This window comes from Camelina sativa, chromosome 17 (assembly GCF_030686135.1).
Source record: "Camelina sativa cultivar CO46 ecotype springtype chromosome 17, ASM3068613v1".
Classification (NCBI taxonomy): Eukaryota; Viridiplantae; Streptophyta; class Magnoliopsida; order Brassicales; family Brassicaceae; genus Camelina; species Camelina sativa.
The window spans coordinates 30,043,567-30,066,966 of NC_141896.1; the positions used below are offsets into that span (position 1 = coordinate 30,043,567).

Here is a 23,400-nt window from a genome sequence, read left to right on the forward strand (position 1 = left end):
CAGACGATGATTGGCGGACTAGAGTACGACGAACCGTCCAACGCTGACATAGGGATTGAGTGATTAGGTTGGTGGTCGTCGAGGAGAACTTTATTGAATGTTGTTGCTTTCGTCGTTGTTGGTGGGTCGAAGCCCGTCTCGGATTATTGTCGCTTTTCTTAATAAAGTTCTGTGTTTTTTTTTACTTTACTTTACAATATCTTCGGATGATCTGCTGCGACTCACGATGGTCGGCTTGTTCGTTTGTGCGAGTTGAGACTCGGCTTATTATATATACACTTTTTATTAGGGGCGACCGTATTAGTCGACTTATCCTTTTGTGCGAGATGCGACTCGGCTTAAAAAATACATCGGAATGTCGAGTCATTACAGGGCCAGGGTAATGACAGATAGTTTGCGAATAGGGATGACTCAGTCTTATGAGAAAAGAAAATTCATATTATTGGCAGCTGTGTCCCGCAAAACGGGACTGCCTACGTACCCCCCGATCAGAAGGGATCAAGCCGCTCGTAGTTCACATTACATTTTTTTTTTAGTAGTAATAGCGCTTTAGATGCATCGAATTCCAAGACCTTGGCACTGGTTCGCCGCTCATTGTTAAAAGCTCGTACACACCAGGATGGACGACCTTGGATACTTGGTATGGGCCTTCCCAATTGGCTCCCATTTTTCCGGTGTTCAGCTCGGCAGTATTTTCGAAGACCCTACGGAGGACGAGGTCTCCCTCGTCGTAATGCCGATTATGGACTTTTTGTTGTAGTATTTGGCTGCGGCGAGCTGATAGTTCTGGATTCGCAGGAGTGCCTTATCTCTTTCCTCTTCTCAACTTAATTCGCCATCTTGCGCAAAAAAATTTCGAACTGCAAGGAGATAAATTGCGACCCATTGTCAGTGACTATTTCGTATGGGAGACCGTGGCGACATATTACATATTTCCAGACAAAGAGTTGGACGTCCCTGGCTTTGATGTTGGCGTAAGACTCGGCTTCGAACCATTTGGTGAAATAGTCAATGAGGACGAGTATATATCGTTTCTGTCTAGAGGTCGGTAGCGGGTCAATGATGTCCATTGCCCAGCGCATGAAAGGGTAAGGAGCTATGCCGGCTCGCAAGAGTTCGGTCGGCTGATGAATAATGGGGGCGTGTCGCTGGCACTTTTCACATTTTACGACGAACACCTCGCAATCGGATATCATCGTTGGCCAGTAGTGACCATGCTTTTTGATTCGTAGTGACAGGCTCGGCCACCCGAGTGGTTACCTCCATCTCCTTCGTGAGTCTCCATCATGACACGCTCTGAGTCGTCGCCGTGTATGCATAGCAAAAGGGCTCCTGACGCCGTCCACCGAAGTAGATGGTCTTTCATCAGGGTGATGCGGGCGGCTTTTGCCTTCAATCATCGTCTAGCCCACTTGTCTGTTGGCACATTGCCATCGGCGAGGTATGCACGGATTTCAACTCGCCAATCCGTCGCGTCACTTTCAGATGGAGGTTCGCATTGTCGGCGTGACCTCATCGTTCGATAGGTGGTCCGGATTTCGTTGGGCTGGTGAAAAGCGAGGCACGTCTCGGCGTGTATTTCGCCTATGCTCGGCGTGATAATGCTTTTGACAGGGATGATTTCTCGAAGATCGGGATCCGACGTTGAGGCGAGCGCTGCTAAAGCATCAGCCAGGGCATTATCACCTCTGGGGATTTTGATGAGCTCGAACTCATCAAATCGTTTGGACAAAATCCTAACAACATCAAGGTAGGCGGCCATAGGTTCGCTTTTGGTATCGTATTCGCCGCTGAAGTGGTTGGCGATGAGTTGAGAGTCGCATAAAGCTCGTATCCGCTTGATTTGCATTCCACTAGCGAGCCTAAGCCCGGCGATAAGTGCTTCGTACTCGGCGACGTTGTTGGTTTCCTGGAATCGAAGACGGAAGGACTGTTCCAAAATTTCCCCGGTTGGAGAAGTTAGTCGAATTCCTATTCCCAATCCGAGGTGAGAGGATGCTCCGTCTACGTGCAGGATCCATCGGTCGTCCGTCGGATCAATGGGAGTTGGCTCGGCTTCCCCCAATGGTAATTCGATCAAAAAGTCAGCTAGTACTTGAGATTTAGCAGCCGGAAGAGTTCGATATTCGATGTCGTACTCGCTGAGTTCGATTGCCCACTTTGTTAGCCGACCGGACTGGTTCGGACTGTGCAGTATAGATCGTAAGGGTTGATTGGACAAGACTGCGATAGTGTGTGATTGGAAGTATGGTCGGAGCTTTCTTGCTGATGTGACGACCGCCAGAGCAACCTTTTCGACTGTTGGGTAGCGGGTTTCGGCGTCTTTAACGATCGTCTTTAACGAGTAGACCACTGACTGCCAACTCGGAGACTGCGATATAAAGAAACAGGACTTCGCCGAACTCTGGCTTAGCTAAGATCGGGGGAGTCGAGAAATAACTCTTTAACTCGTTGATAGCGATGTGACAGGCTTCGGTCCATTCGAATTTGCCTTTGGTTTTGAGAAGCTGGCAAAATGGTAGGCATTTGTTGGTTGATCTGGATATAAAACGATTCGTCCAGTTAACCGTTGCACTTCTCTGGCATTCTTCGGCAATGGTTAGTCGATGATCGCTTTGATTTGCTTTGGATTCGCCTCGATGCCTCGCCTAGTTACCAGGTAGCCAAGGAATTCTCTGGATTTAACTGCGAACGTGCATTCGGCCGGGTTCAACTTCATTCCATACTTGTTCAAGGTGTTGAAGCACTGTCGCAGATGGGTGATGTGATCCTTTGCATGCTGTGATTTGACAAGCATGTCGTCGATATAAACTGCCATAGCCCGGCCGAGCTGCTCAGCGAACATCTTATTGAGTAGCCGCTGATACGTTGCTCCTGCATTTTTCAGGCCGAAGGGCATGACCTTATAACAATAGGTCCCCCTATCTATTATAAATGACGTCTTTTCCTGGTCGTCCTTGTGCATTTTAATTTGGTTGTACCCGGAGAAGGCGTCCATAAAGGTTAACAGCTCGTTGCCTGCGGTTGCCTCGACGAGTTGATCGATCCTTGGTAATGGGAAACTGTCCTTTGGGCAGACCTTATTAAGATCGGTAAAATCTACACAAACTCGCCATTTTCCGTTCTTCTTTTTGACGACCACCGGATTAGCTAACCACTCAGGATATTTCACTTCTATGATTGATCCTGCGCCGAGGAGCTTTTCAACTTCATCGTTTACTGCTTGTGATCTCTCGGGGCCTAGCTTGCGTCGCTTCTGTTTGACCGGCTTATGCGTTGGATCGGCATTAAGTTCATGGGTTGTGACGTTTAGATCAATTCCTTTCATGTCGGTCACGTTCCATGCAAACGTCGAGATATTGGTTTTGAGGAAAAGTATTAACTCGTCGCGCATAGCTGAAGTTATCTCTGTGCCGATATTCACGCATCGCTTCTTATCATTCTTGTCAAGGTTTACTTCTTCTACCGCGGCAACGCCCTGTTGGACGGGGGTCGGCTTTCCGTCTGTTGGCGACGTGCTGTTATCGCCGACCCGTTGCTTTAATTTCTTTCCAGTACGAATCTTGTGCTCGATTAGGAAGCAGCCCCTCGCGGTTTGCTGATTTCCGCGCAGCGTGTATACTCCTTTTGAGGTCGGGAATTTGACACACTGATGATATGTCGACGGACTGCTTTCATCTTGTGGAGCCATGGGGTTCCCAGGAAAACGTTGTAGATCGTTGGTTTATCAATGACTGCGAACCTGAAGTATCTAGCAATTCCCCCCCCCCCCACGAAGATCGGTAGAGTTATGGTGCCGACTGACATAAGATGATCTCCGTCGAAGCCGGTTAGAGAGTGGCATTCTGGCATGATGTCACTTTTGCCGACCTCCATCTTTGCTAGGACGTCCCTGAAAATGACATTGACCGAGCTCCCAGTGTCGACCAGTATTCTTGTTACTTCGCTTTTGCCAATCAGAAGCTCGACGACCAGTGGATCATTGTGCGGCAAATCCAAAACTTCCAGGTCGCGGCTATCGAAAGAAATTGGCATGTTGTCAGCGTCGATCTTTGATGGCCAAGATTTCTTCATTTCGGCTTTCTTAGTATAATCCCTGATCGCTCTGACCGAGTCGTTGCACCCAGCTAGTTCGCCCATTATCATGTTTATTCGTCTTATCGTTGGAGGGCGTTGATCAGGTTTGCGATCTGGGTGCTGTCGTTTTTCATGATTGGTGTTGTCCTGAATTTCCATCTCGTCGTCGCTTTGGTCGGCGAGTATCTTAGAGTCCTTGAAGAATTTGCGAGCGATACTTTCGGTGCGTTTGGCGTCGCTGCGTCCGGGCTGAGCTGTTTTGCTTCTGTCAGGCTCGACAACTATCGTGCCTTTCTTGTATCGTTCCATCAATACCTTCTGAAGCTAATGGCATTCTTCGGTCGAGTGAGTGGCACTCTGGTGGTAATCACAATACCGCATTGTACTATTCTCACCTCCTTCCTTTCGGATGTACTTATTTTCGCCGATCGCAAAGGTTCGACGAGTTCGATCTTGATTTTTGGTGAAGTGCTTCCGTGGTTCGACATGGTCGACCTTTGTTGCTACGACTGCTGGCTCTTTGGTGACGATGCTTTTATCGGCCGCATGCTTCTTGGCTTGACGGTCTTTTCTTCTTCCAATTCGATATGCTTCGCTGCTCGCAGTAGTGCGTCGGCGATGGTTGCTACATGCGAAAGAGATAATTCTTCTTTAAACAGGGACTCGTACCACAGTGCGTTTATAAGTGCGACAATGGCTGCTGCGTCTGGGATTGAGACGTTGACGATGACATCCTTAAAACGTGTGATAAATGACTGGAGTGACTCGTTGCGTCCTTGAGTCAAGGCATATAGATCGGCGTGCGAATTTTTATTTTCCATTAGCACAGAAAATTGTTTCAGAAATTCCGTGATGAGATCTTTAACGCTATCGATCGACCCGGATGGAAGTCGCGAGAACCAACTCAGGGCAGTTCCAGTCAAATGCTCGGCGAAGATTTGACATGCTCCGGCGTCATACTCTGCCGGGCTGAACTGTAAGGGACCAAGAGCTACTCCGAAGGTCAGCAGGAAGTCGCGCGGGTCAACGGTACCATCATAATATCCTAGCCTCGGTTTAACTGCTCATCGCACTGGTGTAGCCGCGAGCCTTCGGGAAAATGGTGTTCGCTGTGTTGCTTCGAGTACGAGGTCGACTTCTGGCTCTTTGCTTGTTGCTTTGTGGAATATTGTTTCCATTTCACACATTTTCTTTCTGATCTCTTTCAGTTCCTCGCTCGACGCTTTGCTACCCTGTTCATTGACTCGCTTGGCAGGTTCTTGCTCGACCCCGCTGATTCGCACCTGTGGCTTTATTACTGATTCGTTCAGGAGGAAGGCCGTTGGGTTCTGCCGAGTAGCTTGTAGGTTATTAATGTCGTCTTGGGAACTGACCTGGGCTGCAGTGAGTGCGTCCAACCAGTTGTTGGTTCGTGCTTCTTGTTAGTCAAGGCGCGTTAAGATTCCGCGGAACAACTCGTCGATGCTGGAGACAGGCTGACTGTTGAGCAAGGTGAGTTGCGTAGGAACCGGCGTTGGTTCTGTGGTCGTCGGAGTCGTCAAGTTGGTTGCTATGACGAACGTCTCCGGGCTTTCTACTGTCACGACCTTCCTTGGAGCGTCTGGTGTTGGGAGGACTGTTTTTGCTCTGTTTGATCCATTGTTGGAGTAGTCATTCCCCCCGACGAACCAGCTTCCTTGCTTCCTTCTTTGTCGGCTGTTGTCATCTCGTCTAGTCGTCGTAGGTCCGTTTTTCAATTCTTGTCAGAGAAATTCGACTTGGCTCCCCTTTCCTGGCTCTCCAAATTGTTGATGTCCAGATCGGTTACAATTAGTATGTTTTAGTTCGATAAAAGGAGGTCGAAGTTCTCTTCTATTAAATCGGTGCCAAGGCACGAAAGACGGGTTACAATACAACTTAGACGAGTTACAAAGATGGACGAGACTAAAGGACGAGTGGTGAACTCATCGACTTTTACTAGACGGGTTGAAACCTTGTACTTGTTGTGTGAATTCTCTTGCCTTTTCTGCGATCCCTGCTTTGAAGGCCGTACGTCCGCCCTTTATAGGGAATTGTGTCGGTTCGTCCTCAAGAAAAGACCAAATTACCCTTCCTCTTTAGGAGAGTTATTGTGGGCTTTTCTTGGGCCGGGCTCCTTGTTAGGGTGAGGATCTACCCCTAACACTTTGTTGCTTTTAGTCGTCTTGACTTTGATTTGAGGGAAGGATCAAGCAATGAAGATTATGATGCCACACCATTATCTTTCTCTTAAACTAGTCAATTTCACTTAAATTTTAGAAAGTGTTTACGTTTCTAATCATTCAGGGCTTAACCACTACGTCAATATATTTGTCAATATCATCAAAAATTATACACAATTAGATTAGGACCCGTCCAATGTCCGGGTTTAGAGTTTTTAAAATAAAATTAAATTTAACAAAAAAATATAATCTGAATATTTTTATTAAGTAAAAACTATCTATAAAAGTAAATAGATACACCGAGGTGTCTAATGTGATATCTGGTGTAAAAAGTATGACTCTGCAGAGACTATTAATCAGTGGCGGATCCACGTTGTGGATTGTGGTGGCAACTGCCACCAGTAACTGTTAAAATACAAAAAAATTTAACACCAAACAAGGTTATTGAAACGGCAAAATGGCTTTAGACTAGCTCAAAAATACCGTGAGGTTAAGGGTTCGATACCCCTATGCCCCCACTAATATTTTATGCTGGGTCCGCCCCTGCTATTAATCATGTATTCTTTGAATGTCTTCGCTCTTGTGAAGTTTGGTATTTATCTCTGACTCTGGTATCGTTAGAGGGTTTTCCATATGAGTTGGTGTACCCAAATTTGGATTTTGTTTTCTGGAGGGTGCCTCTGAACATGGTGATCCTGATCAACTTCTTCAATTACTATGGATTTTACTGGCAATCTGGAAAGCCATAAATAAAAGAGTTTTTCTAAGGTTTAGGGATCGAAGCGAATGATATAATTGCTCAGGCTTTGGGCGATAAGTTAGCCTGAGAAGAGGCGCTCTCTTTTACGGCGGTCATGTCAGCTCCATCTCCGTCTTCGGATGTCCAGGTTTCTTCACCTGGTTGTCAGATTGATAGTTCTTGGAAAGCAACCAATGTGCATTCAGGATTGGGCTGTTGGTGTTGCGGTTCTGAGGAGTGAACCTTGTTGTTGGGGGCCAAGTGTCTAAGATGGAGCCCCTCTCCCTACACTCGAAGTTAGAAGCGTTGTTGTGGGCCATGGAGAGGATACGTGGTGCAGGGATCGCTTGTCTACATTTTGAGACTGATTTTGCTGAGTTCCTCACTATGGTGCAGTCCCCTAAAGATTGGCCGTCCTTCTCTAACTTGCTCGATGAGTTTAACTCGCTGGAGTCCTTCCTACTATTCTCCATCTCTTGGATCCCGCGTGCATCAAATACTAAGGCAGATTGTCTTGCCTGTGCTTTGTGTTCTCTTATCTAAGAAGTTTCTTTTGTAAACCTCTTCCCTCCACCTTGGACAACTAACCAAGGAATTTACTTTTAATTTATTGTTTAGTTGAAAAAAAAAAGTAAATAGATACACTTTTAGTTAAAGAAAATAGTTGTAGATGAATTCAAAGTCAAAATAAAATTAAATTTATTCTTTTCGTAAGAAAAAAACAATGTATAAAAGTAAAGAAATAAATTTTTAGTTATAGAAAATAGTTGTTTTTTTTTGCTATAATACACCAATGTATATTACCACTAAAAGTGTATTTTTACACACAAACATTTTACTGTTAAAATATACTCTTTAGTCTATACTACTACCAAAAAATTGTCTTTATGAACACATTAAATAACATATTATATGTCTCTTCACTTCAGCCTTTTTTGTAGATACAAAAACACGTATGTTAATCTTACATACTCCTATCTTATATATTACAATAACAGTCTTTTTGAATAAATTATTTGATTGGTGAAAAAATATGAGATGATCTATTTTTTTTTTACTTCAACAATCTTTTTCTTTATATAAAGGTGAGTATTTTATATTTTTTTGGAAACAGTAATTAATTGTATAATTTTCACAATTATTTTTTTATCTTATACAAAAAGTAATCCTTTTTCTTGTAAAGTTAGCAACTTAAACAAAAATAAGTAAACAATACTATAATTTTCTTATAATGATCTTTCTAAATTTTAAAGCTGTTAAATTTATTCTTTTCGTAAGAAAAAACAATGTATAAAAGTAAAGAAATAAACTTGTAGTTATAGAAAATATTTTTTTTTTTTGCTATAATACACTAATGTATATTCATTTATAAATCTACTATCTACATTACCACTAAAAGTATATTTGTACACGCATATATATTTTACTGTTAAAATATACTCTTTAGTCTATACTACTACCAAAAAATTGTCTTTATAAACACATTTAATAACGTATTATATGTCTCTTCACTTTAGCCTTTTTTGTAGGTACAAAAACATGTATGTTAATCTTACATACTCCTATCTTATATATTACAATAACAGTCTTTTGAATAAATTATTTGATTGGTGAAAAAATATGAGATGATCTATTTTTTTTTTCACTTCAACAATCTTTTTCTTTATATAAAGGTGAGTATTTATATTTTTTTTAGAAACAGTAATTACTTGTATAATTTTCACAATTATTTTCTTTTATCTTATACAAAAAGTAATCCTTTTTCTTGTAAAGTTAGTAACTTAAACAAAAATAAGTAAACAATACTATAATTTCCTTATAGTGATCTTTCTAAATTTTAAAGCTGTTAATATTTTTAAAACTGTTAAAAACAAAACTTTTTTTTACATTTGGAAGTTTATAAAGGTTTTTTTTTCTTTAAAAGATTTTAAATAAAATTAGGTTTTTTCTCTATTTTACTTTTATATAAAACCTTTTATGGTAGGTTCTGAATTTTTACATTTTTATTTTTAAAAGTTTTAATAAATTTAGAATTGACATGTGTCAACATCTGAATGATACTATTAAAACCTTTTTATGATAGGTTTTGAATTTTTCCATTTTTCTTTTTTTAATTTTAATAAATTTAGAATTGACATGTGTCAACATCTGAATGATACAATTGACACGTGTCACGATCTTGTTAATGAGTAACTTTGACATCAAGCTTTATATAATAAGATATAATTTCTATAAATTAATATTCTATAAATAGATATATTTTTTTGTTCTCAAAATATTTTTTAATTCAATTTTTTATATCAATAAACTAATCATTCTGTAAATTAATAAAATATCATAATTTCGACATTGTTAATTCACAAAAGTTTTACTGTATATCAGCATATGCTTGTATATTTCACAATCAAATTGTGTGCATTATTTCGTTATCTACACAGTCAATATATAGTACTGAATAATAGAAATGATTAATCATTTTATGTTGTTTCTTAAGAAATGAATATATTTCATGCATCTTGGAAAATATTAGAAGTGTTTATCTAAGTATAAAGAAAATAATATATATATATATATATATATATATAAATATGTATTTAATCTTTTAGTTCTTCTAGATTTTTAAATACTAGTGAAAAGAAAAAGAAAAATCAGATGTTGAAAAGTTTCTATTTCTGTTAAAAGTATAGGTAATGTCATTATTAGTCATTACTAAAATATGCACTTAGATGGATATATCTCTCAAAGACATTTAAGCCGGAAAATAATAGTAGTAACTTTTATATATTTATTTTTGTTTAAGAAAATACTTCATTAATTGGCAAATATTTGGTATATGAGGAAGAAATGTTCGTACATCGAAAACCAAATTCGTCGGCTCCATATTTATATACTTGGCTTTTGTACAGCTCGGAAATGTACATTTTCTAATCATCAAAATAAAATCACAAACATGTAAAATAAAAATAAAAAAGTTCGTAACAATATATATGACCATATAATTCATTAGAACAAAGGTTTGAAGTTTGAAATCAAGAAAAACAGAAAATGTTCAATAAACATATCTAAAATTTTATTAAACAAACGTCCGCGACATACAAGTCAGATCGATAGCTACGGCCAATAATGGTTGCATGCGCGTAGGATGCTTAATTGATTAGCTAATCAACTGTGACTTGATAATTATGATGATAACATATGTGATCATCTACATGAACTGATAAACGCTTCTATGTCATTTGTATCGATATGGCATGTGATTATAATCTTGAGATATTACATCAAAACTTTCACATATCTAGCGAAAGTATTTCGAAACACATTTTCCAGACTTACGTAACTACAAGAAAATATGTTTTCAGTTTAGATGAAAATTCGGTGACAATTCAAATTGGCCACAGCCACCGTTTGATTTATACGAAAAAAAGTTACCAAATACTAAATTACTGCTATTTGGCAATGATTTATTTTTGGGGCCTAGTAGCTAAACGACAATATTTGGCCACATAAATTGCACTTGCAAGTTGCAAATGGCAATCATTTTCGCTAATGATGGCAACAACAGAATTTGCCACTAATTATATCGACTATAAGATTGATGGCCATATTATAAATTTAATAATGTTATCACAGTAATTTTGTCACCTTTTGTTGCAATAAAACAGATATGTGCATGGATAGATTCAATGTTTATCATAATATTACATGTTGAGTGGCCCTATGTGACAAATTTGCCACTAAATTATCCACTGATTAAATAATGTTATCACAGTATTTATCTGACCTTCCACTGCTATAAAACAGAGATACACCATATTCTGAGTTTTAATAATAATTTTGTAAGTTTGGTGTAAGAAACAAACCAGACTTAATGGTCTTTAGCATGTATATGACCCCTTAAATCTTAAATCCTCCTCTATCTGTTGCGGGTCGAGGACTCCTTCCCCTTCTTCAAACTATACGAACCTAAAACTTTATTTAAAACACATTTGATGGGTATGGATTCAGAGTCGGAGATCTGAAATATCTCATGGATTTTTTTGGTTATATGGCTCGTAATGCTACAATTCATTTTAAATCAAATGGCAGTGGCTTAGTAGTTTTTACTTAAGAATGAACTGTCATGTAGGTTTAGGTAAGAGATCGATTTTTCTCCAACACAAAAACTTACTAAATCGCTCAATTTGACCATTCAAAATGGTGTCATGTGTCATAGGCTAATCGGGTGGTAAAAATGCAAATCACCTTGATTAATTTATGCCTTTGGGTGATTTTTTTTTTCTTTTTTGGCAACAATAGAAGTTTTACTAAACAATATAGCTAATGATCAAATATGAGGTTAAGGACATACGATTGAGGGTTTTAAACTTGGCCTTACAAATGAACCGATTCTCCGCGGCTTTACATTGTCTCCTTCCCCTGACCTTCCTTCCTCTTCACTTCTTAAACTCTAGAGTCTTATAAATATCACCACCAGTTTCTCCATAAACACTACAAAGCCTCACAACTTCAAAAACCTCAAAAGACAAAATATTCAAATTACTCAAATCGAAAAGAAGATGAAATGCGTGGTGAAGAAGCTACTATGTTGCGGAGCCAAGAGCTTCTCCCAAAGAGAGACATTACCGGAAGAAGGACGAGTCCGAGTCTACGTCGGAAACGACAGAGATACGCAATGCAAGTTAGAGATGGATGCTGATTTGTTGACCCATCCATTGTTCGAAAATCTCCTCCGGTTATCCGAAGAAGAGTTTGGTCACTCATACGACGGTGCTTTAAGGATTGCCTGCGAGATCCAAGTCTTTATGAACTTGATCCATTACCTTAAGTCCACGAGTCATTCTCCTCACTACATGAATACATCTCCACCATCTCAGTATCTTCATTAATATTAATGCTACTGATGATCCACATAGAAGATAGCGTCCTTCTCACGTATGAGTACTTCGGAATTCACATTTATTCTTTAAAGATGATCTCTTCTTATTCTGCATTCCAACAAAAGTATGGAAGAGGTTCCACATTTTTTATTTTATTTTTCATTTGGGACTGAAAGCCAATAGGATTTCATCTAGATCTTTATTATTTTTCCATCTTTTTTGGGAAATTGATATACATTTGTTTAAGTTTAATGTTGTAGGGTTAGTATTGTGGGTCAAAGTTATAAGATAAACGTTTGTTTTTGCCATCAAGTGAGAATGACTTTTATTCATTCCATCATTTCACAGCTCTTTTAACGAAAAACTATCTACTTTTGTCTGTTAGTTAATTACTTTAATTAACAGGACGTTCCATTTAATCACAAATATATATATCTGTTTCGGTCGCAAGTCAGATGTTAAGCTAAAATGTTTTTGCCTAAGGTGAAGTTTATGTAATTAAGGGCTTTTGCTTTGTCTTGGTAGGAAAGAAACTGAGCCTTTCCTCAAAACAGGATTAAAAAAAGAGATACACTATAAAATAGCTGAAATAAATTATGAAGGTCGTGAAATTAGATTAATAGGAATATTACAGCTAATATAAGACTTTATTAACAAGATGGATCATGAGGCTCCCACATGCCTTGTGGCTTTAACGATAAGTGTCCTAACCAATCATCATCTTTCACACGTATCCAACTGGCAGACTTAAGGAAAACACTATTGAAATCTACCAAACTCTTCTAAAATCTTTCATCTAATAATACACCTTTCTAAAAGTGTGAGTAAAGAAGTCTCTTAAAATCATTTTATAAAAGAGTCTAAAAACTCTATTTTTAAAAAAAAATATGACATCTTTCATAACACTACGCTAGATTTTTAATCTGCATTACACCACGTACATATAAATTTTATTATTATTTATATTTTATGTTGTATCTGTTTGATAAATATTTGATGTTTTGTAAATAGAAGAATAACTAAAATTTTCTGACCGTTTGTGCGGCTATATATTTATATTAATTTTTTAACCCGCAATACACTTCATGACCATTTGTTTGTTATATTTAGCTTGTTTTTTTTAGTGTTTGAGATTCTATTTTAATTTTTAATTATTATAACAAAAAAATAAGAGATCTAAATATATAATAAGTAATTTATATGTTGTGATTAAGTCACATTTTTCCTAATAATTTAATTATTTGACACAATCTTAGTTAAATCAATACGATTTTATATGTCAAATATTCTAATATTTGTAGTGTTGAGTGTTGATAAATAATAAAATAAAGATTTAACCCGTGTTAGCACAAATTTAATGATCTTTTATTAATTCCAACATGTTCTCTTTATAACTCATCTACGATATAACTATATTATATAGTATTTTAAACTTTTTAAATTTTACATATTCATAATATTTTAAAATTTTATTAAGTTTATATATATATTAATTATAACATTTAAATAAATACAAACTGAAGTTCTTCCTACGTTTAGAGTCAAAGCTCACAGGTTTTGGAAAACAAAATGGATATCAAATTATTGTTTTCTTTGTTTGCAAAAGATTCAGAGATAAAATATCTTCAAAACATAATAGAATGTGTGGTTATATCATAGTTTCTGTTTCCATATTGATTGCTATAATTTTTTTTAGTTGAATGGAATGTAAAATATTTAGGAAACAAAATCTGACGTAATGCTATTTTTGGAAATTTTTTAGGGATTAACTTTATAAATAAGTACAAATATAAAGGTAGAACCCAAAATGTACTTAAAAATATATATATATAGATTTGATATAAAAAATGAGAAAAATGTCGTTACAATCACGAACTTTCAAATTGTGGCCATTTTAATCATGAACTTTAGGTAAGACCATTAAAAACATGAACTTCTATTGACTTACCGTTTTAATCACCATATTTTTGTTGACCAGGACGAAAACAACATGTCGTTCAATCCCTTAACGGAGCAATCAGCCGGAGTTAAGAGATCGTTAACCCGTTAACGGAGGTGCAAAACGACACCGTTTGAACCAGAGCAAACCCAATTAAAAATCTCCAAATTGAAAATTCAATCCCTAATTCTCTCTTTCGAAATCCCTAATCAATTTTTTCCCAATCGATTTCTCAATCCCAAATGCCGAAAGTTAGAAACAAAGGTGTGATATCGTTTGTTGGAGCTCCACCAGAAGACGAATCACTGAGTTTAATTGAAGCTCCTCGAGATGAAGATGGAGTAGCTCATCGAATTGAAGATCGAGTTCAAGCTCCACCGGAAGACCCAGCAGTTTTTAATGTCAGAGATGAAGGTGGTGAACCAGCTGTATCTGAATCTGTTGTTGGAGATAAAGGAAAGAGAGGTAGAGGTGGAGCTTCACGTCGGCGTGGAAAACGTAAAAAAAGAAGTGATGAAGATGACGAAGTGGAGGCTCCAGTTGAGCACGACAGTGAAGATGACTGCGCGGTGTATGGAGATGAGGATTGCAATGATGTTGATGATGCAGTTGGTGGTGGAAATGACGAAGCTAATGTCGAAGAACCGGCTCTCGAAGAAGTTGCTAACTTAAACATCAAAAATGATTTCCCAGAGATGGTTAGAACAGAGGAAGGTGGTTCTGATTCCGACAGTGGGGATGATATATGGGATGATGACAAGCTACCGGATCCTTTGTCGTCGGACGACGAAGACGAGATCGAAGAAGAAGACAAAGATGAGGCAGCTCCTAAAGATTGGTCTGATCCAGAGTCTTTTCTAGCGCTGGAGAAAACATACAACTCTTCCGATGACTTCATGCTTGCCGTGTTGATGTACTCGTTGAAGACAAGGTATGATATTAAACTCTATTGGTCCAATGCTTTCTTGGTTGGTGCAAAGTGTTGCTATGTTGATGAGGATGGTGTTCCGTGTCCTTGGAGAGTGTATTGCTCATATGAGAAGAGGAAGCATAAGATGCAAATTAGAGTTTATGTGAATGAGCATGTATGTGTTGGGTCAGGGTATTTAAAGATGTTGAAGAGGTCTTCTATAGCTTTCTTGTTTGACGAAAGGCTTAGAGTAAATCTAAAGCTTACAAAATACGAGATGGCTGTTGAGATTAAGAGAGAGTATAACTTAGAAGTAACTCTAGATCAGTGTGCAAAGGCGAAGACCAAGGTGATGAGTGTAAGAAAGGCTAGTCATGAATCACACTTTGCAAGAGTATGGGATTATCAAGCGGAGGTATTGAATAAGAACTCTGGCTCAGAATTTGAGATTAAGACAGTTCCAGGGCCAGTGGTTGGAAGCAAACAGAGGTTTTTTCGGTTGCATATCTGTTTTAAAGCTCAAAAGGAAACATGGAAAAAAACTTATAGACCTATCATAGGAATAGATGGATCTTTTATAAAATGGGATATAAAAGGGCATGTTCTAGCTGCAGTTGGAAGGGATGGGGACAATAGGATTGTTTCTTTGGCTTGGACAGTTGTAGAAATAGAAAATGATGATAACTAGGACAGGTTTTTTGAGACATCTCTCTGCAAGTTTGGGTCTGGTTACAATGACACCTCTAGCTCTCATTTTGGATAAACAATCGGTAAGTATGAGACATCTCTCGGGTTTCAATTTGTTTTGTTGTCTCATATTTCATTTTAGAACTTATTGACTAATTACACTTCATAATTATTTTTTGCAGGGTTTAGTTAAAGCAATAAGTAACATCCTTCCACAGGCTGAGCATCGACAATGTGCAAGACACATAATGGATAATTGGAAACGAGACAGCCACGACCAAGAACTACAACGCATTTTTTGGAGGATAGCACGCAGCTACACCACAGGGCAGTTCAATGACAATATGGTAGAACTCAAGCAGTACAATCCTCAAGCATACACCACTCTGCAAGCTACAAATCCAATAACCTTGCTGCAATGACAATCTTAAAAATCTTAGTGAGTCATTCAATAGGACTATTAGACAAGCCAGGAGAAAGCCTTTGCTCGATTTGCTTGAGGACATAAGACGACAGTGCATTGTCAGAAATGCAAAGAGGTTCATCATAGCTGATAGTTTGAAGACACGGTTCACAAAAAGAGCTCATGCTGAGATTGAAAAAGCAATTGCTGGAGCCCAATATTGCCAGAGATATATGGCCAGAAACAACATACATGAGGTATGGCATAATGGTGTAGGTTATAGTGTTGATATGGATGCAAGAACTTGTGGATGCAGGAAGTGGCAAATGGTTGGAATCCCATGTTCTCATGCGGCATGTGTGATAATAGGGAAAAAAGAGAAGGTTGAGGATTATGTCAACGACTACTACACAAAGAAAAGGTGGCGAGAGACATACCTTGATGGTATTAGGCCTGTGCAGGGGATGCCATTGTGGCCTAGATTGAACCGGTTGCCTGTATTGCCACCACCATGGAGAAGAGGAAATCCCGGAAGGCCTTCTAACCATGCTAGGAGGAAAGGAAGAAATGAATCTTCGTCTTCTTCAAATACCAAGAAGATGTCAAGAGAAAAAAGAATAATGACATGCTCTAACTGTCATCAAGAAGGCCACAACAAGGGCAGTTGCAAAAATCCAACTACCGTTAGTGTGCCAAAGATACCAAGAGAAAGACCACAAAAATATCAGGTTTAGCCTAGCTTACAAGTTTTAGCATTGCTTACAAGTAAGTTAGCATAGCTTACAAGTTTTTTTTTTTGACATACACTTGAATTAGGTACCGCAACCACAAGGATCACAAGCTCATGAAGTACCACAAGTATCTCAACCTTCTAAAGTACCACAAGGAGGAGCTCATGAAGGACAACAAGGATCTCAACCTCATCAAGTACCGGTTGGATCTCAATCTTCTCAAGTACCTCAATCTTCTCAAGTACCACAAGGATCAAGATCACATGTTTCACACGGATCAAGAGCACATGTCTTAAGAGCACACGCATCAAGAGCACATGTGCAAGGATCACAAGGAGAAGGATCACAACCGCAAGGACCACAAGGAGAAGGATCACAAAGACAAGGACCACACCCGCAAGGATCACAAGGAGAAGGATCACAAGGACAAGGACTTGGTAGATTTGCATAATGGTTTGAGTGTTCCAACTAGTTTTTTGTTTTGTTTTCTCACAAGGGCAAGGACCAAAGTAGAACATATCTATGTTGTCAAGGATTTGTTTTGTTTTGTTGTCAGGTTTTTCGGTTTGTTGTCAAAAAAAGTTCTATTTATGAATTGGTACTTGCAACAAAGTCTTCCATTGTCAAACTACCATTACAAAGTCACATTACCACAAACTCAAAACAGAATACAAAAGACTCTAGTAACCAAGAACAAATTTCTGATTTTTGGTTTTAAGAAGAAGGATCACAATGGCAATGACACTAAAAGTAAGACACACCAAGCACAATGAGCTCATCAACTTCCATTTCTTAGTGTCTCTTTTGATCAACATTCCATCTTCCTTCAGTTCTTCAGTCCTTTCCTTCAGATCTTCAATCTCTCTGCCAATGATAGAAAATTTTGGTAAAGCATCTACAACCTCCTCGTATACACTTTCTTCAACCCATTTAAACAAATGGTCCTGAAAAAACAAAAACTTGAATCAAAACTCGAAACACACAAAAGCAAAACAATTCTATTACATACATCTCCTATGTTTGGACAGCAAAAGAAAGATCTTCCTGGGTTTGCTTGCGTGTTCGATGTCTAGAGAACAACATCTAAGCCGCAATAACACTTCGAGGGAACACCATGGCATCCGCGGACTTTCTTTTCACCACATGATTGCCCAGAATTGCAACTCATATCTTTTGGGGAATGAGATAAGAGTTTTTGATTGAGACAAGAATCGAAAAATCAAATCGGGGAAATGAGAATTGAGAGAATTAGGGATTTTGATTTCAAATGGGATCGATTTGGGGATTTTGATCTGTTTTCTCTCGGGTTCAAATGGTGTCGTTTTGACACTAACAGTGAAGTATTAACGACATGTGAACGCCGGCTGATTGCTCCGTTTAGAGATTTAACGACATGTCGTTTTCGTCCTGGTCAACAAAATTTGATGATTAAAACGGTAAGTCAACAGAAGTTCATATTTTTAATGGTCTTACCTAAAGTTCGTGATTAAAATGACCACAATTTGAAAGTTCGTGATTTTACGACATTTTTCTCTATAAAAAATTGTGAATTACTGATTGAATGAATATAGCGCGGCCTAATGCTTCTTTTGAATATTTTACATACAAACAAAAAAAATTTAGATACTATTTAAAATTCCTAATAATTCAAAAATTATACCTCAAAAAACCGATATTTTTTTAAATAGCACATTTTTATAATAAAACCCCACAAAAAAAAATTAGTAAATATTTTTATAGCACTAACAGTCCGGAAAAAAATGATTTTTTTTTCCCTAAGGCTCTCATTTTCTTTAAGGTGGAGCTGATTGAACAGCAAAAGATTGTAAAGGATTTTACATAAATTTCATGTTCAATTACATAGGATTTTAAAAAAAAATATTTAGAAATTCTTAGTTGAATAACAAGAAATTTAAGAAAAACCAAAATCTTTTCAATACATCCCCGAAATGTCCAACTTCTAGTTTCTTTCTATTCATTTCTACCTGTGATTTATATGCTTTATTTATGCTATTTACTTGCTTATTTTCGTTTGTGACAAACCCAAAACCCAACTTCATATTTTCGTTCCAACTTTTTTGTTGGTTTTTTTTTCTTTTTTTTTTGAGCAAAACTTTCGTGTTGTTTCTAAGATAAAATCTTGAGTGAAAATAACCACCACATCGACGGTATCTCTTCACTCCGCTCCGATCAACTTACCTACATAATTGATCTGTTTGGCATTTCAGGCAACAATTTCTTTTGTGTAGAGGGTACAGAATGAAAGACTATATGATCATATTTATCACTGACTTGCCAGTTGCCATCTCATTGAGAGTTTGGTACGGGATCGAGTTGTGTAGCAACGTTATTAGGATTCCTTATAAGTAAAATAAGTGGATAAAATTTGTAAATTTAGAAATGAAAATTGTTATTAAAAATGAATAATAGATAACTAAAAGAGAATATAATTGTTGTTACATCATCTTGAGGAGACATATGAGGGTAACCATTGCGAATGCCCTTATTCATTTTCTCTATACAAACAACTATGGTAGTTATAATTTAATCAATTAAGACTAATGTATTGTAGTAGAGACCATTTATTTGTATTAGAGACCCTCTAACAGTAACAAAAAATAGTACTACCATTCTTTCTTTCATTTTTTATTTCTTATATTACTTCTAAAATATTGTACTGTCAACTCTCTTACCGGTTCAAACCCCTTCCTAGCCAATACTCTTTGATGTCACCGAGCACACATCTGCTATAAAATTAGCAAAGAAAGAAGTGCAACTAGGATATATGGGATGGAATTTGAATGGTAAATCCATACATGTTTGTTTTAAGATATGTAATATTAATTTGAAATTTATAATAATTCCAGAATGAGCACAACACGTAAAGTATATCTTTACAAGGTAGAGAGGCCATACGCGGCTATTACCTAAAGTCTGTTGAGGGGAATCCTAAGACTGTGTTGGTGAGAAGTTCTACTCGTTGTCCTGTCTACATGAGATATCACTTGCGGCATCGTCATCCCCACAGATACTATGATCTCTGTTCCATCAAAACAGCACTATAAATCTGATCTTTCTTATAACCAAAAAAAAGTATGTATTTAGAAGATGAAACGTAAACAGCTGAAGACTGACCTATTCCTTCTCGGATTGATAAGTTTGGCCTTATGATTTCTTCGCTACTCACCAGAAATACGTCTCCTATATACAGATGATTCGTTGGCACATACACACTACATAACTCCTCTTCTCCGTGGTCCGTCTGTTACCAAAAAGAAAACAGTAAACCATCTCAATGCTGCTTTATGTTCCTCAGGTGATTTTGCTTACTTGGGTTTCACCATTTTTTTTTTGCTGAATAACTAACCTGAAGTGTCAACGAAGATGTGATAAATCCAAATGCGTATTCACCAATACGAGGATGACGGATGATTGCTACCTCTTTAAAGGCGGTAGTATTCTGGTCTGGAACAAAACATCAAAGGTTATCAAAGGATACCAAAAAGGCACATTACATAGCAGCATACAATTACTTGTGCATTCAAATCATTGCGCCAGAAACCACATGAAAACATGCTTGCATTTTTGCTAGAAAAAAAAAAAAAAAAAAAGAGGAGCTTCTTTACGTTCTCTCTTGCACTTTGACATATATTTGGAGAAAAGTGGACGAGATGACCAGCGATATTAAGATACACGAAAAAGCTAACTACTGTAGAGATGGAACTAGCCCACATATGTTCAAATCATACATACTTACCCGGAGAAATTGCAGTACTAATCTGTTTAGAAGCTGAATATATGTGCTTCACAAAGGGCATGCGCCTTATAAACTGCTCGCCAAGCCAGAAAACCGTAGAACCCAACCACGAAGAAGCAAATATTCCAACAAAGAAAGTGAAAAGTACAGATGTAATGAACCCAAGTCCTGCAACAGACGAGAACAAATTAGAAGATAGAATAGATATTCTTGTTCTGATATTGTAACTCTTAAGCTTTAAGGAAACTTAAGAGAGATGAAATGAAATGCTCATTCTACCAGATACATTGTCACAACTAAGTGGTGGACTGAAGAATTTAAACAAAGAAATCAAGTAAAACTATACAAGTACACTCAGCTGCTTATAGCACTAAGATAAAAAAAACCCTGAATCCTCCTAAACTTCTTAGATATCTTAAGACTATATATACCGTATACGATCTTTCTACATCAAAAAAGATTCTCTGTTTTCCAGCTTCAATAAAGAACATAACATTACCATAAATGTCAGACAAAAATTGAACGCAGACATCCCCTAAGGCAGAGTAATCTCATACATAATAATAAGCTATTTTCAGTCTTACCAAAAATGTCAACACCAAGGTTCTCGTAAAACGGACTGAAGAAACCATCAACAAACTGGATAAACCACCAAGTGATGAGGAATGTAACAGCAACAGGAAAGAGGACGACACTGCCACACACACCCAATATAAAAACACAGTTGGAGTGACTGTAAGATGATACTATGATAAAACAAAATTTGTGGTAAGTAAAGAGTGATTTACAATCCAGTCATAAACTTGTTGGACACCCAACTCTGTAGAACCCCATAGCAAGCCTGTTCAAACACAAGCAAATTAGAAAAGTCTTCAAGTAAAGCACAAACAGATAAGAGTAATCAGCTTAAATTAACCTCCCTAAGGATCTCACTTATAAATTTCAATTTCAACCACTAGAACCCCCTACAAATTTCTCAACGAAATCACAAAATTGACAATAAGATAATTAAATTGCTATCAAGAAACGTCAATTTTATAGGATTTATCCAAAATATTTCACATCGCAGCCGGTCATTATTTCGCAACACATTTTTTCAACTAAAATCTATCATCAGTGACATATATAAGATTAGCTTCAAGAGGAGCAGCAAAATCGAAGTAACGAGTGAGCAATAGAAACATTGGCGTCGACAAAATCGGGAGAGGTCTCTGGGAAGAGAACAGTAGTACCTTGCGAGTAGAAGAATTAGGAGAGTTGGGAGGAGACTTGGGAGCATCTTCGGGGTCTTGGTGAGGAGTGAGGCCTTGACTAAGAGAACTCGTCGTAGCTTCTTTCTCTTCCGCCATTTTCTCCGGCGAGAGGCGGTTGGAATTGGTCCGTCTGGTTTAGTCGGACCAGATCTCTGATTATTAGTATAATTTTGACTTGACCTTTTGCGGATCTTTTGGGTCTATGAATGGACTTTACGTAAGCTATACTCACTCAGTTTTGATCATTAGATCCAACGATTGGCACTGCAACACGTCATCTATCTCTAACAGAAATTATCAACGCCGCTTCAAATACCATTTTTCCAAGTTTTACACTTAACGAAATCTAATTTAACTCTGATATAAACTCTCGGTCATAACTTCTGAACTTTTAAATTATTATAAAAAAAAATATATATATGAAATTTTTACGATGAAAACCTAAATCTATGCTTATAATTTTAAAACATTAATGAATATGATCGTTTAACTTTTACTTTGAATATACTTTTTTTTTATCTGTATTTTTTACAATTTGAGGGTAAATTTAGAAAATAAAATTTTATTTTTAGGATTCTTTTTTCTTTTTTTTCGAAAAAGGTCTTAAATAAAAACTATTTTTTAATACACATATAAAAAAATGTTAAAAATACTTTTTCAAAAATATTCCTTTTTGGCCATTTTCACTTTTGTCCCCTTTAATTTTTAATGATCATTTTACCCTTACATGAAAAATATTGTAATCAATAAAATGAAAAACAAAATTTTCCCGCAAAAAAAGTTTCGGACATATTTTCCTGCCAAAATTTTTTCGGAAAAAAATTTCTGCCAAAATTTTTTTGACACACTGCCAAAAAAAATTTACAAAGCTTTTATAAGATTTTGCAAAAGTCTTATAAAATCTTATAAAAACTTTGTAAATGTATTATAAAAAAACCTTTCAAAAATTTTTAAAACCCATTTATAAAACTTTTTGAAAACCTTGTAAAAGCGTTTACAAGGTTTTTAAAAACGTTTACAAGGTTTCTATATGGTTTTTAAAAAGTCTTTAAAAAGTTTTTAAAAGCATTTACGAGGTTTTTATAAGGTATAAATTTTAAAAATTTTGGTGGAAAAACTAATTTCGTAATTTTGGTGGAAATTTTTTTTCACTTTTTGACGGGAAAATTTTTTGATATTGGCAGGAAAAATTAATTTTTGGCAGAAATATTTTTAATTTTTGGTGGGAATTTTTTTTTGATTTTGGTGACTGTACATTCTTGATGTCACTCAAAAAAGATAATTTAGTCATTTTATACATAAAGAAAGGTAGTTTTGAAAATGGTCAACATTGAAAGGTATTTTTAAAAAAATGATATAGAAAAATGGGTATGTTTGAGAATGCCGCTTAAAAAAAAGAACAATTGAACTTTTACATAACTAGGTGCTTAGCTGAAGGTAAAAAAGTATTTTGTATACTATAAACATAACCGGAAGACATGAAATTGAAACAAAATTATGTTTATAAGGTCATTTGGGAAGAAGTTTACACCCTCAAAACAAGTGGTCTTGGTCTAAAGGTTTCCATTTGAGCAAGGAGTTGCCCTGTTAGTCCAGACCAAGTATCAATTTCCCTAAGGTGCAAAAATGTTAGTCATTTCCATTTGACCTGGGGCTTTCCCATGGTCTTTCTCGGGCTCTAGGAGGATGTATGGCCCTTGGCCCCGAACCTCCAGGTTACCAAAAGAAAAAAAATTTACACTCTCATCACCTTTACAGTTTACTAAATCAGCAAGTCTCACCATGTCGGTATCAAAAAGTCTGTGCCTGATCACAGTTTATATATATATATATGTTTGTGTGTGTAC

The 23,400-nt window shown here is 37.1% G+C and overlaps 3 protein-coding genes and 1 pseudogene across 3 annotated transcripts; 2 read left to right on the top strand and 2 right to left on the bottom strand.

Annotated features, from left to right (window-relative positions):
* Positions 1–11,434: 11,434 nt before the first annotated feature.
* On the top strand, positions 11,435–12,205 carry LOC104757908 (auxin-responsive protein SAUR71). The gene has a single exon (XM_010480693.3). The coding sequence runs from the start codon at positions 11,553–11,555 to the stop codon at positions 11,880–11,882; it is 330 nt and encodes a 109-aa protein (XP_010478995.1). The 5' UTR covers positions 11,435–11,552; the 3' UTR covers positions 11,883–12,205.
* Positions 12,206–14,054: 1,849 nt separating this feature from the next.
* LOC147924504 (uncharacterized) lies at positions 14,055–16,994 on the top strand (annotated as a pseudogene).
* Positions 16,995–17,223: 229 nt separating this feature from the next.
* Positions 17,224–19,054, bottom strand: LOC147924505 (uncharacterized protein At1g43920, Chloroplastic-like). The gene is made up of 2 exons (XM_087496810.1): positions 19,004–19,054; positions 17,224–17,487 (listed from the first exon to the last, which is right to left on the bottom strand). Exons 1-2 carry the CDS (start codon positions 19,052–19,054, stop codon positions 17,224–17,226), a joined length of 315 nt encoding a protein of 104 aa, XP_087352936.1.
* A 308-nt stretch (positions 19,055–19,362) lies between these two features.
* LOC104757909 (protein LIKE COV 2) lies at positions 19,363–21,931 on the bottom strand. Its single transcript, XM_010480694.3, has 7 exons — positions 21,533–21,931; positions 21,089–21,141; positions 20,885–20,994; positions 20,301–20,468; positions 19,911–20,008; positions 19,679–19,805; positions 19,363–19,583 (listed from the first exon to the last, which is right to left on the bottom strand). Exons 1-7 carry the CDS (start codon positions 21,647–21,649, stop codon positions 19,471–19,473), a joined length of 786 nt encoding a protein of 261 aa, XP_010478996.2. The 5' UTR covers positions 21,650–21,931; the 3' UTR covers positions 19,363–19,470.
* Between the last annotated feature and the right edge of the window lie 1,469 nt (positions 21,932–23,400).

Coding starts and splice junctions, on each gene's coding strand:
- LOC104757909 (XM_010480694.3), bottom strand. CDS start 21,649: ATGGCGGAAGAGAAAGAAGCTACGACGAGTTCTCTTAGTCAAGGCCTC. Junction 20,469..20,884: donor CCTTGGTGTTGACATTTTTG/GTAAGACTGAAA, acceptor CGTCTGTTGCAG/GACTTGGGTTCATTACATCT. Junction 19,806..19,910: donor CATCTTCGTTGACACTTCAG/GTTAGTTATTCA, acceptor TTTTGGTAACAG/ACGGACCACGGAGAAGAGGA.
- LOC104757908 (XM_010480693.3), top strand. CDS start 11,553: ATGAAATGCGTGGTGAAGAAGCTACTATGTTGCGGAGCCAAGAGCTTC.
- LOC147924505 (XM_087496810.1), bottom strand. CDS start 19,054: ATGAATAAGGGCATTCGCAATGGTTACCCTCATATGTCTCCTCAAGAT. Junction 17,488..19,003: donor ATATGTCTCCTCAAGATGAT/GTAACAACAATT, acceptor TTGTTTTTTCAG/GACCATTTGTTTAAATGGGT.